Source organism: Chanodichthys erythropterus, chromosome 5, assembly GCF_024489055.1.
Source record: "Chanodichthys erythropterus isolate Z2021 chromosome 5, ASM2448905v1, whole genome shotgun sequence".
Classification (NCBI taxonomy): domain Eukaryota; kingdom Metazoa; phylum Chordata; class Actinopteri; order Cypriniformes; family Xenocyprididae; genus Chanodichthys; species Chanodichthys erythropterus.
The window spans coordinates 4492770-4507500 of NC_090225.1; the positions used below are offsets into that span (position 1 = coordinate 4492770).

The 14731-nt window shown below is 36.3% G+C and overlaps 1 protein-coding gene across 2 annotated transcripts in view; it reads left to right on the forward strand.

Annotated features, from left to right (window-relative positions):
- Positions 1–303: 303 nt before the first annotated feature.
- Positions 304–14731, forward strand: part of LOC137019934 (serine/threonine-protein kinase 32C-like) — a 27902-nt gene continuing 13474 nt past the window's right edge. The window contains exons 1-4 of one of the 2 annotated variants that reach the window (XM_067385078.1): positions 304–437; positions 12155–12328; positions 13665–13702; positions 13842–13931. In XM_067385078.1, the coding sequence (XP_067241179.1) occupies positions 319–437; positions 12155–12328; positions 13665–13702; positions 13842–13931 (421 nt within the window). In that variant the 5' untranslated portion in view covers positions 304–318. The remainder of the gene's footprint in view (positions 438–12154; positions 12329–13664; positions 13703–13841; positions 13932–14731) is intronic. The other variant, XM_067385079.1, reaches the window with a different exon arrangement.

Sequence of the window (14731 nt, forward strand, 5' to 3'; positions counted from 1 at the left end):
TCATAGCATTTGGTCACCCGTCTCCATCCCTCCTGCCCCAGTCCTTACTGTGTTTTGACCTTTATCTCTGTCTCACATCACACACACTCTTGATTATCATTTAATGAGCTTTTAATGCAGATTCTGTGCTCGTGAAGGACCTCTGACCCGTGGCATTTTGTGCCGGTTGAAGTGAGCGGGTTATTAATATAGGACGTGAGTCTATGATGATGTATGTTGATGTTATTAAAGCGGCCTGTGCCGTTGTGTCTGTGTAATACTCATTGTCTGTTTGTGTGTGTGCAGGTGTGCATCGTGCAGAAGCGGGACACCGAGAAGATGTACGCCATGAAGTACATGAACAAACAGCAGTGCATTGAGCGCGACGAGGTCCGGAACGTCTTTAGAGAGCTTGAGATCCTACAGGAGATTGAACATGTGTTTTTAGTAAACCTCTGGTGACTATCCTGTGCTTTATCTGATTCTTTCTTGTGTTCTGCATGTGCATGATGATGCAAATAATTTCTGGTGTTTTTTTTTTTAAGGCAAGACATCGCAGGTGAATTGGGGTAAAAAGTTATTTAACTAATAAATATCACCATTTTTCCCTAGTTTATTACAATTTGTGTGTGTGTGTGTGTTACAAGTATTCTAAAATGTTATATTTACATATGCAAATAAGGCATATGTAATAGAGCATATGCACATGACGTCACACTGCTGTCACACCCACTGAGTGGCAAAAAGACATTGGTGTTCAGTGTGAATGTGGCAAAAAACACAAAATGGCAAAGAGTTGTGAGATTGACTACAAAGCTTAGTTTTATAGACTGCTGAAAGCTACAGGAAAGGCAAGAAAATTGATCGCTGCAATTCTCAAAAACAACTGGACTCCAGGCAGAGAAATGTGGATTTGCAGTTACCGTTTTGTGTCAGAGCAGTCAGATATGTTCAATTTTTGGGGAAAATCATACCCTAGGTCATTTATTGTATTGACACCTCTTCAATTAAATAATATAATCTGGATAGATGGATGGATGGATGGATGGATGATGGATGGATGGAGCTGACATTTATCCAGATAACTTTACATTAAATATGCACTCATTTGCATACATTTCCTGAACAGAAATCTAAAAACTGGAATTTTGGATTTCTCTTTTTATCACAAATTAGAAAATACTGTCAACAGGCAGAAAACAAATACATTTCACCATGTTTTAGGATTAAAATGTTCTATAAATCAGGTGAGTGATATATGAACAAACCTTCAGAATATAGATATGAATAAAGCAATGGTTTTGCCTGTAGTGTCTTGCCTTAAATCTGTTTTTTTTCTTAAGTATATGTGTGCAACTGAAGTAGGATAGATGCAATTACTGCCAAACACCAGCAAATGTACATGTTTGCTGTTTGTTTTTGCGACCTTAGGGGAAAAATGAATGAAAAATCTCTCTTAATCTGTTTAATGTGGCAGCTGAACCTGAAATAAGATCATCCCAGTAATCCAACATACATGATTGTTTGACGTCACAGGAACTGAGATTTGTGCGAGTGTGTAGTTGTGTAACTGAAGGAGAGAAAGCGAGTATCCTTGAGCATCATCATCATCTTCTTCCTCTTTATATGGTCAGGTCGTCTTTAAGGCTGTTTCCATAGAAACGCTTCATCACTTCCTGCCCTTCTGTGACTCTATGCCTCCGTATAACACGTTCAGTTCATAATTCAGTCTTCTGTGCTAGTGTGATGCTTTATTTAATGATAATGTGTGTGTTAATGTGCTCTCAGTGGTACAGGCCTCATTTTTATGTATTTTATGTAAAATATGAAGACCTGGAGAATCAGATTTTTATAGATTAAACTTCACCTCTCTTCTCAATCATCTCTGTTTCCAACCAAACCGTCTATATGTTCACATCTCAGAGCTGTCTGACTGATGTAAAGCACTCGTTTTAGTTGTATGTATTGTTTAGAGGTGCGTTTTTATATGTTGTTGATCTGAAATAGATGATATAACAATAATAGAGAAGCTTGTAAATATTGATTTAAAATTTGACGTAGTGGTCTCTCCAAATGGTTGTTATGGAAACTTGTTTCCGCCACGGAGTTAAAAAAAATAAGAAGGGTAGTTACGAATTTTTATCTCATGGTTTGCACTTTTTTTTCTTGCAGTTGTGAATTTATATCTCACAATTCTGAGTTTATATCTAAGAAGAAAGTTGGAAACGTGAGTTTATGTAAAGTCGGAATTGTGAGAAAAAGTCAGAAATGCAAGTTATAAACTGAGGATTGCAAGAAAAATGTCAGAAATGCGAGTTTGTTTCTAAAGTCGGAATTACGAGAAAAAAATCAGAGTTGCGAGTTATAAACTCGGAATTGCAAGAAAAAAGTCTGAAATGCACGTTTATATCTAAACCTGTAAATACAAGAAAGAAGTCAGAATTGCAAGTAGTAAACTTGGAATTGCGAGAAATAAGTCAGAAATGCGAGTTTATATCTAAAGTAGGAATTTCAAGAAAAAAAGTCTGAAATACGAGTTTATATCTAAAGTCGGAATTTCAAGTTAAACTAACACATCGCAAGCACTTTACATTCAGAAAATGAGTGTGAGGAACTATGTTAGTTTAGTATGTTGCACATTTTCAGTTTTCATTTTAATTTTAGTTACATTTTTAGTAAATGTTTTGTGGGTTTTTATGAGTTTATATTACTTGAAACATTTGAAACAATTTGAATGATTATTATTTTAAATATTGCTATTTAGGTTTAATATTTACGGAAGAGGATTAGGGCCAGGCAATAATAAAAAAATAAAACCATCTCGAGATTAAAGTTGTTAAATTACGAGAAAAAACTCGTTATGAGAACAAATACGTAATTTAACGACTTTTTTCTCGTAATTTAATGACTTTATTCTCAAAATTTTATCTCGACTTTTTTCTCGAAATTTAACGAGTTTTTTCTCATAATTTAATGAATTTGTTCTCATAATTTAACGACTTTTTCTCATATTTTAATGACTTTATTCTCAACATTTTATCTCGATTTTTTCTCGAAATTTAACAAGTTTATTATTAACATTTTATCTCGACTTTTTTCTCGAAATTTAACAAGCTTTTTCTCATAATTTAACAAGTTTATTCTCAACATTTTTTCTTGACTTTTTAAAAAAAATTAACGACTTTTTTCTCAAAATTTAACGAGCTTTTTTTAGTAATTTAACAAGTTTATTCTCAACAGTTTTTCTCGACTTTTTTCTCGAAATTTAACGACTTTTTTCTCGAAATTTAACGACTTCTTTCTAGAAATTTAACAACTTTAATATCGAAGTGTTTTTTGCTAGTTTCAGCCTGACACAGATATAATTTACACATCCAGCACCACGTTGTTTAAATAGCAAATGCGCTCGTGCCCATCTGTTCACCCATGGGCGTGCTGGTCTGAAAACGAGGTGTGTTCAGGCGCATTGTTGGCATGTTGCTATTTTAAGGCAGCTGAAAACGACTGCATCACTGACCATTGCAATATTTGTTTTGTTATTTAAAGAGCGCGTTAGTAATATGCACCTATAGGTGGGTGCACAAGGCACGTACACTCTGCTTGTTACACACACACACACACATAGGGATGCCAAAAACATGCCAAATATTAAAAATAAAAGGATTACAACAATGTAAAAGATTATTATTGTGTGCATAAAGATAAAAATGTTTTGGTGGAATCTGGCTTGTCCGGTAGATAGTCTGCTTGCGCGTAAATCATGGCACTTGCAACACCAAGATCACGGGTTCGATTCCCAGGCAATGCATGACCTGAGAAAGTGTAAACCTTGAAAGCAGTGCAAGTTTCTTTGGATAAAAGCATCTGCATGTGCAGAAAATGATTTTCTGGTAGTGTCTCATTTGCATCCGTTTGAGCGTGAGAATGCTTTACCTTTCTGTAGATAATCGTTCATTCCACATCAGCGCTGCATGAACCTGGAGGAGAAAAACCCTCTTTGAATTACCGCTGATCGGCTGTCTAAAGAAAAGCGATTCAGCAGAGAATAGAAGACTCAACACATGCAAACTACACACACAATGCATCTCTCATGCATATTGCAGCACTCGTTCGCTTTCCCACGCTGCTTCAACATGACAGCCCGCTTCACGTTTCCATCTGTTTAAACAACGGCTCTCTCCTCCTCTCTCCGCTCATGATGGAGTCATTTCATCAGGCCAGCATATGCATAGAATGAGTGTTTATAAATAATACCTGTCATTTATTGTTCAGGCCATCCATATGGGTGGAAACATCAGCACGACGTCCACCGGTCTGGATCCCGGCAGCTGTGCGTGTGTCAGAAAGCAGAAGATGAAAGTAAAAAGTTGTCAAGCAAAAGCATCTGCCTTCTTTTTGTTCCTGATTGCTGCCAAATTTTGCCGCCCAGCTTCGCTTAGAGATAGAGAGAGAGAGAGAGATGGTTGGTTTTGGAGTAACTTTCTAAAAAGTCTGTCGATCATTGTGTAGATGTAGAACAGTAGTGACGTCCTCCTCTGTGGAGTCACTCTGATATCTCCACTGTTAGAGATAGAAAAAACATGAGGAGGTTTATAATATTTTCTGGAAATTACAGTTTTTCTCAATCGCTTTGGCTCAATTCTCAAATGAGACTTTTGTTTCTCAAAACAACAAGTTTAGATCTCTGAACAATTAGTTTCTTGTTCACATCAGATTTGAATTTCTTATTGATTTGTGCAAAAGAATAAGTACAATTGTCTACAGTTTGAACTAAATGCACAGAGCTTGTTGATCAAAACTGATTTGTTTCTCAGTGAAACTGTCAAACTCTTCACAACCTCTAAAGATTTGTTCATCTTGTGAGCCTTCACATGCAAAATGATATCCATTCAGTTATCAAAAACTGTCAGACATGTTATATTCCATAAATATTTATGACATGTAATGTTTTCTAAATTGGCAAATGCCCTGCTGTTGTAATGAAATCGGAACCACAATATTATCAATCAACAAGTCTGGGCAAGCGTAAGGATTTGAGTGAGTTTGACAAGGACCAAATTGTGATGCTAGACGATTGGGTCAGAGCATCTCCAAAACTGCAGATCTTGTGGGTGTTCCCGGTCTGCAGTGGTCAGTATCTATCAAAAGTGCTCCAAGAAAGGAACAGTGGTGAACCAGAGACAGGGTCATGGGCAGTTGAGGCTCATTGATGCACGTGGGGAGCGAAGGCTGGGCCGTGTGGTCCGATCCAACAGACGAGCTGCTGTAGCTCATATTGCTGGAGAAGTTAATGCTGGTTCTGATAGAAAGGTGTCAGAATACACAGTGCATCAGTTTGTTGCATATGGAGCTGCATAGATGTAGACCAGTCTGACCCATGCTGACCCCTGTCCACCGCCGAAAGAGACAACAGTGACACGTGAGCATCAGAACTGGACCACGGAGCAATGGAAGAAGGTGGCCTGGTCTGATGAATCACGGTTTCTTTTACATCACGTGGATGGCCGGGTGCGTGTGTGTCTCTTACCTGGGGAACACATGGCACCAGGATGCACTATGGGAAGAAGGCAAGCCGGCGGAGGCAGTGTGATGCTTTGGGCAATGTTCTGCTGGGAAACCTTGGGTCCTGCCATCCATGTGGATGTTACTTTGACACGTACCACCTACCTAAGCATTGTTGCAGACCATGTACACCCTTTCATGGAAACGGTATTCCCTGGTGTCTGTGGCCTCTTTCAGCAGGATAATGCTCCTGACACAAAGCAAAAATGGTTCAGGAATGGTTTGAGGAGCACAACAACGAGTTTGAGGTGTTGACTTGGTCTCCAAATTCCCCAGATCTCAATTCTGTCGAGCATCTGTGGGATGTGCTGAACAAACAAGTCCGATCCATGGAGGCTCCACCTCACAACTTACAGGACTGCTGCTAACATCTTGGTGCAGATATCACAACACAATATAAGGAAGGTTGTCATAATGTTATGCCTCGGTGTATATATATATATACATACAGTACATTTATTTTTGTTCTTCAAAAATAAATGTACTGTATAAATACGAATGTTCATTTTCTTTTTGTGTACTACAGTACTGACTTCTCCAAGTTGATTTTTACCTACTGTCTGAATCTGTATCTAAAAAACTCAGGTTGATCCACAAGAGCATTCAGCTAGACAAAACTGATATTCTTGTATAGAATAGAAAGCAGTCAGTGTCAAAAAAAAAAAAGTAGAAAACATGAAATTTTTATGTAACAAATATGTCCATGGTGAAAAACCATCTAAACATTTTGACCAGTGTGACCCACACGATGACAAAAACACTTTTTATTTTGGTGGAATTGGCCAATTTACTGACACAATAACTAGGTTTTGAAGGATTAATTAAATGTTTTGGGTGAATTACTACGTTTTGCAGACATGCAATAGAGTTGTGATGTTCCAGCAAACAGTTGTGACAATTGAGCTTACAGTTTTAGAGAATGTTAAGAAAAATGTGCCAAAGCAATTGAGAAAAACAGTAATATATATGTATATTTGAATATTATTAATACTTTAAGTCAGCTTTATTTCTACAGTGCTTTATATAATACAGATTGATTCAAAGCAGCTTCACAGTAATAAACAGGAAAATAACAAAATCAATGATGATGCAAACTTCATCAATTATGAGAAATTCTGCTGTAAAGCAGCTCTACAGAAGACAATAGTTTCACTCTAAAAAAATGCTGGGTTAAAAACAACACAAGTTGTGTTGAAAATGAACAAACCCAGTGATTGGTTGTTTTAACCTGCTGGGTAGTTTTATTTAACTCAATTATTGTTCAAAAATTACTGTATTGCTTACTTTAAATGAACCCAAAGTATGTTGGAAATGAACAGTTATTAATAAGTTTAATGAATAAAAATTGATTTATTAAATTGCTTATTAATAAATGTTCACATTTTGATTATTATTGTTGCCTCTAGTAATTATGTGTCTGATTTTTAATTTCCAGCCAGCCATATAGTAATTTTTAAACAATAGTTGGGTTAAATAAAACTGCCCAGTACGTTGGCCAAACATTTAACCCAACCGCTGGGTTAAAACAACCCATTCAATGGGTTTATCCATTTTCAACCCAACTTGGGTTGTTTTTAACCCAGAATTTTTTAGAGTGTTCATTATTCAGCTCAATTCAGTTTAATGTTTCCACAAGGATAGTAAAACCCGAGATCACCTACATTGTGTGGTCCAGCCAGCAGTTTATTTTAGGGCTATAGTCTGAAATATTCTGTAGATTTTACTAAGTCAATCATCACTAGTACTAGTGCTGGTAGTGATATGATCAAACTCTAGCACTATTGAAGTATTAAATTTGAGTTTGTCCTGCAGTGTTTCTGCATCATGGCAGATTTGCACACATTTTCTTTAAAATATTATATAAGAACAATAGATGTTCTGTCCTCCTTTAGATAGCTGAATAAATGTGTGTGCGAGGGGTTGTGTTCTTTGAAGGACAGTAATGCTTCTGTAAGTCATGTGAAGAAGGGAAGGACAGATTGACATTGACAACTCCATCTGAATGTGGTATCTATATATAATTTTTTTTTTTTTTTTTTTTTACTTTTTTTTGAAGCAGACAGGATTTTCTCAGAACAGCCTTTTATGTGTCTCTCCTGAACACACACTGAGCTTTGAACAGCCTCCGTCTCTGTGAGTCAAAGGAGCTTCTGCTGTAGGGAATAAAGAGGGCTTCCTCCTCCTCGACTCTTTTAAGCCTTTAAAATGTCAAGTATGCAGAAAGTTGTAATTACTGTATCCATTTACCCGCTCTGAGTCACGGCAGAAAACAGCTCTGTCACACAAACATATGACACCGTCTATAAAACACAATGAGGTCAGACCGCAGCGCGCCAAACATGCCATCAACACTCGTCTGACTGATACACAGATGAGATCTCCTGAGTCTCAGTCGTTTCTCCCAAATAGAGTTTCGTATCTCAGATGAGGAGAAACCCAAGTAATTTCAATTTCAGTTTCGAGTATTGTTTACATGCAATATTTCCAAAGCATTATACACAAAACAAACAGGGAAAATACAATAAAATATTACAATAACAAAAAACAATATAAAAGTAAAAAAAATAAGGTTATACAGCTATGGAAAAAATTAAGAAACCACTTAACATTGATTTCTGAACTTGGAGTGGTCTCTTAATTTTTTCCATAGCTGTATGTATAGATAGATAGATGAAATGGTCAGATTGGATAGATAGATAGATAGATAGATAGATAGATAGATAGATAGATAGATAGATAGATAGATAGATAGATAGATAGATAGATAGATGAAATGGTCAGATTGGATAGATAGATAGATAGATAGATAGATAGATAGATAGATAGATAGATAGACGGACAGAAGGACAGATTAGATAGATAGATAGATAGATAGATAGATAGACGGACAGAAGGACAGATTAGATAGATAGATAGATAGATAGATAGATAGATAGATAGATAGATAGATAGATAGATAGATAGATAGATAGATAGATAGATAGATAGATAGATAGATAGATAGATAGATAGATAGATAGATAGATAGATAGATAGATAGATAGATAGATAGATAGATAGATAGATAGATAGATAGATAGATAGATAGATAGATAGATAGATAGAAATGGTCAGATTGGATAGATACTTAAAGGAATAGTTCACTCAAAAATGATCTTTCTGTCATCATTTACTCTCCCTCGTGTTGTTCCAAACCTGTGTGACTTTACTTATTTTCTTCTGTAAAAGAGGATATTTTAAAGAATGTTGGGAACCAAACAACATTGGACAACAATGACTTTCATTGTATGGACAAAAAGACATTTCTCAAAATATCTACTTTTGTATTTTTGGGTGAATAAATCCTTCCTCGTCTTCCCTTTGAGCTCAGTGTTTTGTTGTAGATGTTCAGCTAAAAGGTGCCTTATTTTCTCCCTGATCACTTCATATGGAGACGCTTGTCTTAATCCGTCGAGCCTCTCTGTCACTCGTCTTCCCTGGAACTTTCCTCTACTTGCAGCCCAGGAAACTTGTGAAGTTCATTCGGGACGTTCCTCATGAAGGCACCTTGTGAAATAAGGCCAGCGGTGAGGCGTTGGCTGCGGGACACATTCAGGAGGAATCCACCGAGGAATGAAGCGAGATGTGTGTGTGTGTGTGTGTGTGTGTGTGTGTGTCACCTCCAGTCGCTCGTGAAGCTGAGACAAGTTCTATCTGGGACACTGCAAATTTTTTGACGAAATGTTGTACTCTCTTTACATGTTCCTCTCTGCATCCCTCGTCTCATTTGTCATCATGGCCTGATTATTTCAGCCTCTCGGACTCTTTCCAGTCTGCTAACCTTCCTCGTGCTCCTGCTGTGGTGTGGGAGCGTATAAAGGCCGTCGGTCCGGCTCCAGAATGCCTGTTCTCCTTGCAATCCTGCTGCTTTAACCTACTTGTCAACTATTGTCAAACTACGTCCAAATACAAGATCTGTAGAGGCTTTTAAAGGGTTAGATCACCCAAAAATGAAACTTCTTTCATTAATTACTGACCCTCATGTCTTTCTACACTTTTTAAAGTAATTTTTTTATTTTGTTATTATTTTAATTAGAATTTAAGTTCTAGTAATTTTGTTTTTTGTAATTTGTATTAGTTTTTTTTTTAATTGTCTTTATAGTTATTTATTTTTATTTAGTTTTAGATATTAATACATCGTTAAATTAAACGAAAATGAGAAATGTTACCCTAATCGTCAGCTGAAGTAAAATAAGTGTGTTTTATTTACATTTACATTTAGCAGACGCTTTTCTCCAAAGATTTAATTTGAACATTTAATTTCTGAATATTTATAAAATTATTAATATTTTAATTTTAGATATTTATTTAAAAAAAAATAATAATTTTAATATAATTTTAATTATTTTAATAAAAAAATATTTTTATTTTTTAGTATTTAATTTTAGCAGATGCTTTTCTCCAAAGATTTAATTTGAACATTTCTGAATATTTTTAAAATATTAAAATTTTAATTTTAGTTAAACTTTTAGTAATTTTGTTGTTTGTAATTTTTATTCATTTTTTAAAAAGTTTATATATTTTTTTTCCATTTTATTTCATTGCAGCCATTTACACTCAGTATTTAATTTCCATGTATTTATTTAGTTAGTATCCATGTAATTGTACTGTTCAGTCAATTGCTCGTTATGTCAGGAAGAAACAAAACCCATCTTTCTCTCTGATCACCCCGTTGGGTTTATTTAGTGGTTTTGACTGCTAACTGAACATCATGTGTGTATGTATGCCATTTAGCAGTTTAAAACAGTGTGATTAGTGTGTTCACTCTTCACTTTAATTTCCCAGGTTGCACTCATTCATTGGTTGTCATATCTGGTTCTCACACATGAATCATCTTCATCATTCAGCTCTGAATCTCAGAATGGCTCTCTGGCCCTTTGACCTTTAATATGAGCCGCTCTGCTCCGCCGTGTGCTGATCGTGATGCTGTCTTTGTTAGCAGTGAATGGAGAGCGTGTGCACGACTGAGATCCATAATAGATGTGATGATTGCCTCTCAGACCTGCGACCTCTTACAGACAGGAAATGAGCTCTGAAGTGCTCTGATAGGAGGGTCCTTCACACACACACACACAAAAGTTCTCATAGCATCTAATGAGCTTATAATGAGAACGAGGGACACAATGGGAACTCCAGTCCAGGTGCTGAAGCACTTGTGGTACTTCACTGCTGTTATTTTAGTGTCACTGAGAAACTATTATAGTTTTCATAAATATTTAAAATTAGTAATATTTTAGACACAAAAAATATAATATTTTACATTTTATTCATAGTTGAATAAAATGTTAATATTTCCATTTTAGTTAAAGTTTTAGTAATTTTGTCAGTTTTGTTAGTTTTTTTGTAAATATGTCTATATAGTTTTTATTAATTTTATTCCGGTATATGTATGCATTTTTTGACATTTTATTGTGTTTCTGAATATTTTTATTAATAATTTAATTTTAGTTATTTTTTTAAGTTTTTGCTACATTTTTGTCATTTTTATTACTTTTTAAAATGTCTTTATTTTTTTACATTTTATTTAAATTCTGAATAAAATATTTTTAAAGTGTTTTGTTTATTTTGTTATTATTTTTAATTAATTTTAGTTATTTTAATTGGAATTTAAGTTCTAGTAATTTTGTTTTTTGTGATTTGTATTAGTTTTTTTATTTATTTATTTTTATTTCATTTTTATTTTTAGATATTAACACATCGTTAAATTAAACGAAAATGAGAAATGTTACCCTAACTGGCATCTAGCTGAAGTAAAATAAGTGTTTTATTTACATTTACATTTAATCATTTAGCAGAAGCTTTTCTCCAAAGATGTAATTTGAACATTTAATTTCTGAATATTAATGAAATTATTAATATTTTAATTTTAGATATTTAATTTAAAAAAATAATAATTTTAATATAATTTTAATTATTTTAATAAAAAAACATTTTATTTTTTAATATTTAAATTTTAGCAGACACTTTTCTCCAAAGATTTAATTTGAACATTTAATTTCTGAATATTTTTAAAATTATTAATATTTTAATTTTAGTTCAACTTTTAGTAATTTTTATTAGTTTTTTAAAAGTTTATAAAGGTTTTTTTTTTTTCATTTTATTTCATTTCTGAATAAAATATATATAAATTCATTATTAATTTTTGAATTTTAGTTTGTGTTTTTGTCATTTTTATTAGTTCTTTTACAGCATGTCTATACAGTTGAATATAATGACTTCAATATCTTTAGATTTCAGATCCAGATCAAGAGACACGGCGACTGTATAATAGTTTCCTCCATCAAAGCTGGTTTGTGTGTGTTGAGCAGTAGTTGATTAGTGCGAGTAACGCGTGTGTGACGGACGTCCCGCTCTCAGATTAACATCTGCCGAGAGATGATTGACAGGTGATCTAAACTGTGTCGGCATTTTAATTAAAATGTCCAAATCAGATAATCTCCTCCATGACTTTAATTAATAAACCTCAATCAGATTTCTGTGAAAGACAACAAAGAGTTTCTCATGGTGATGATTTCACACACGCACATCTGTAGTTGTTTTCTGCACCCATCTGACCTCTGACCCCGCTCTCCAGGTACTCGTTCCAGGATGAGGAGGACATGTTCATGGTGGTGGACCTGCTTTTAGGAGGAGACCTGCGCTACCATCTGCAGCAGAACGTGCCGTTCACGGAGGAGGCGGTGAAGCTGTACCTGTGCGAGATGACGCTGGCGCTCGACTACCTGCAGAGCCAACACATCATACACAGGTGAGTGTGTGTGTGTGTGTGCTTGTATGCATGGTTTATGAGGACACAAATGTGTATAATAACATGGGTATTACAACGTAAACATGGTTTATGAGGACACTTCCTAACCAAATGACTTAAAAAGCATACTATATGGTGTTTTTTGACATTCAAAAATGCAGACAGTTTCCTGTGATGGGTAGGTTTAGGTGTAGAGGGAGAGAATATACAGTTTGTACAGTATAAAAACCATTACGCCAATGGAGAGTCCCCATAAACCGTATATACAAGTATGTGTGTGTGTGTGTGTGTGTGTGTATTAGTCAGGCTGTACTTAGTCACATTGTTTTTCAGCGGTGGATTTAGCTTCACTCTGTACCTTTTCAGAAGGAGCGTTTTCTGTCTGTAGCGATATTTAGTTGCACTAAGTTGGGAAGAAGTGTCTCCTAGCAACAGTGTGCCTTGTCACGCTGCCACGGAGGTAAATTTAGTCCCAGTGGAGGATTCCTAAAAGAAGGAGGGTGAGCGGGAGCAGCGGCACATGACTGAAGAAACATCTGGAAACATCCTGGTCTAATCAAAGTCTGGACACACGACTGATAGTTGAGAGCTCAAATCATGTGTCTTCAGATTGTGCTTTTGTCTTTAAGTGATTTGTTTAAGATGCAGGGGTGAACTCTATTGAATAACCAGCTAGCAGCCACTCATAACAGCCTAGAAACACCCTAGCAATTACCCAGAACATCATAGCAACAGGCTGGCAGCCACTCAGAACATCCTCACACAGACGTACAGCACTTCTGTATGATTCAGAGAGATTCAAATCAAGCTGTGAAAGTATCTGACTGAAATTGTCTCCGTATGATAGTAGAGGATGCAGTAGATGTTGTAATCGCATCATTTTTTCAGCACGCTGTGTGTGTGTGTGTGTGTCTCAGATCTGCATGAATTAATCCCATCATGCTCTCTGGCATCATCATGACAGCAGGGGAACGGCTCGCTGTTAATTAGCTGTGAGGGAATCAGACTGCGGCTTCAGCTGGACAGGGCTTTATTCTTAAATACTGACACTGTGTGTGTGTGTGTGCACGAGTGTGTGCGCTCATTGTAATTAGTGAGCATGTTGAAGCTGTGACGGCCCCCCCAAGAACTGAACATTCACACAAAAGAAGGCTGAAAAAGCTTTCAAAACATGACAATCTCGCACACGGCTGCAGTAATTACCCTCAGATAGTGTCAGAGCTTCCACACGCGCCGCCTGCAGTCTCAGACGTGAGATGCAAATAAAGTGAAGGTGTTGACTGATCTGCTGATGTCATAGAAACTGATGCCATGATGTCATTGTCTCTCCACACAGGGACATCAAACCTGACAACATCCTCCTGGACGAGCAAGGTGAGACACACGTGTGCGTGTGAAGCCTCTCAGGAGACGTGTGGAGATCTTGGTCTAGTCGTGATTTTCCCTTTTTAGGAATTATTGCGCACATTAGATGCCTCTTGTTGTTATCACTCATCCCTCTGTTATTCTTCAGGTCACGCACATTTAACAGACTTTAACATTGCTACGATAATCAAGGACGGTGAACGGGCCACGGCGTTAGCGGGAACAAAGCCTTACATGGGTAAGAAGCATCAGCTCATCTGCAGAATCCAGATCCAGAACTATTGTGCAGTTTTTCTACACACCGATTGTTGTGTCAGTTGACAAACTCAGTGGTTCTCAACCTGGAGACTAAGGCATCTTAAAGGGATAGTTCACCCAAAAATGAAAATGTGATGTTTATCTGCTTACCCCCAGGGCATCCAAGATGTAGGTGACTTTGCTTCTTCAGTAGAACACAAATGATGATTTTTAACTCCAACCGTTGCGGTCTGTCAGTCGTATAATGCATGTCAATGGTAACAAAATCTATGAGAGTAAAAAAAACATGCACAGACAAATCCGAATTAAACCCTGCGGCTCGTGACGACACATTGATGTCCTAAGACACGAAACGATCAGTTTGTGCGGGAAACCGAAAAGTATTTATATCATTTTTTTAATCTCTAAAACACCACTATGTCCAACTGTGAGGTCAAAAAACACGTTCTGATGACGGAAGTGATCTCTCGCACTTTGCTTCAATGAGTGCGAGACATCAGTTCCGTTGTCAGAGCGCGATCAGATCTCACTCAGTTGGAGGGCAGTTGTACATAGTGGTGTTTTAGAGGTAAAAAATGATATAAATACTGTTCGTTTCTCACACAAACCGATCGTTTCGTGTCTTAGGACATCAATGTGTCGTCACGAGCCGCAGGGTTTAATTCGGATTTGTCTTTGCATGTTTTTTTTACTCTTATAGATGAAGTTCCCATTGACATGCATTATACGACGGACAGACGGCAACGGTTGGAGTTAAAAATCATCATTTGTGTTCTACTG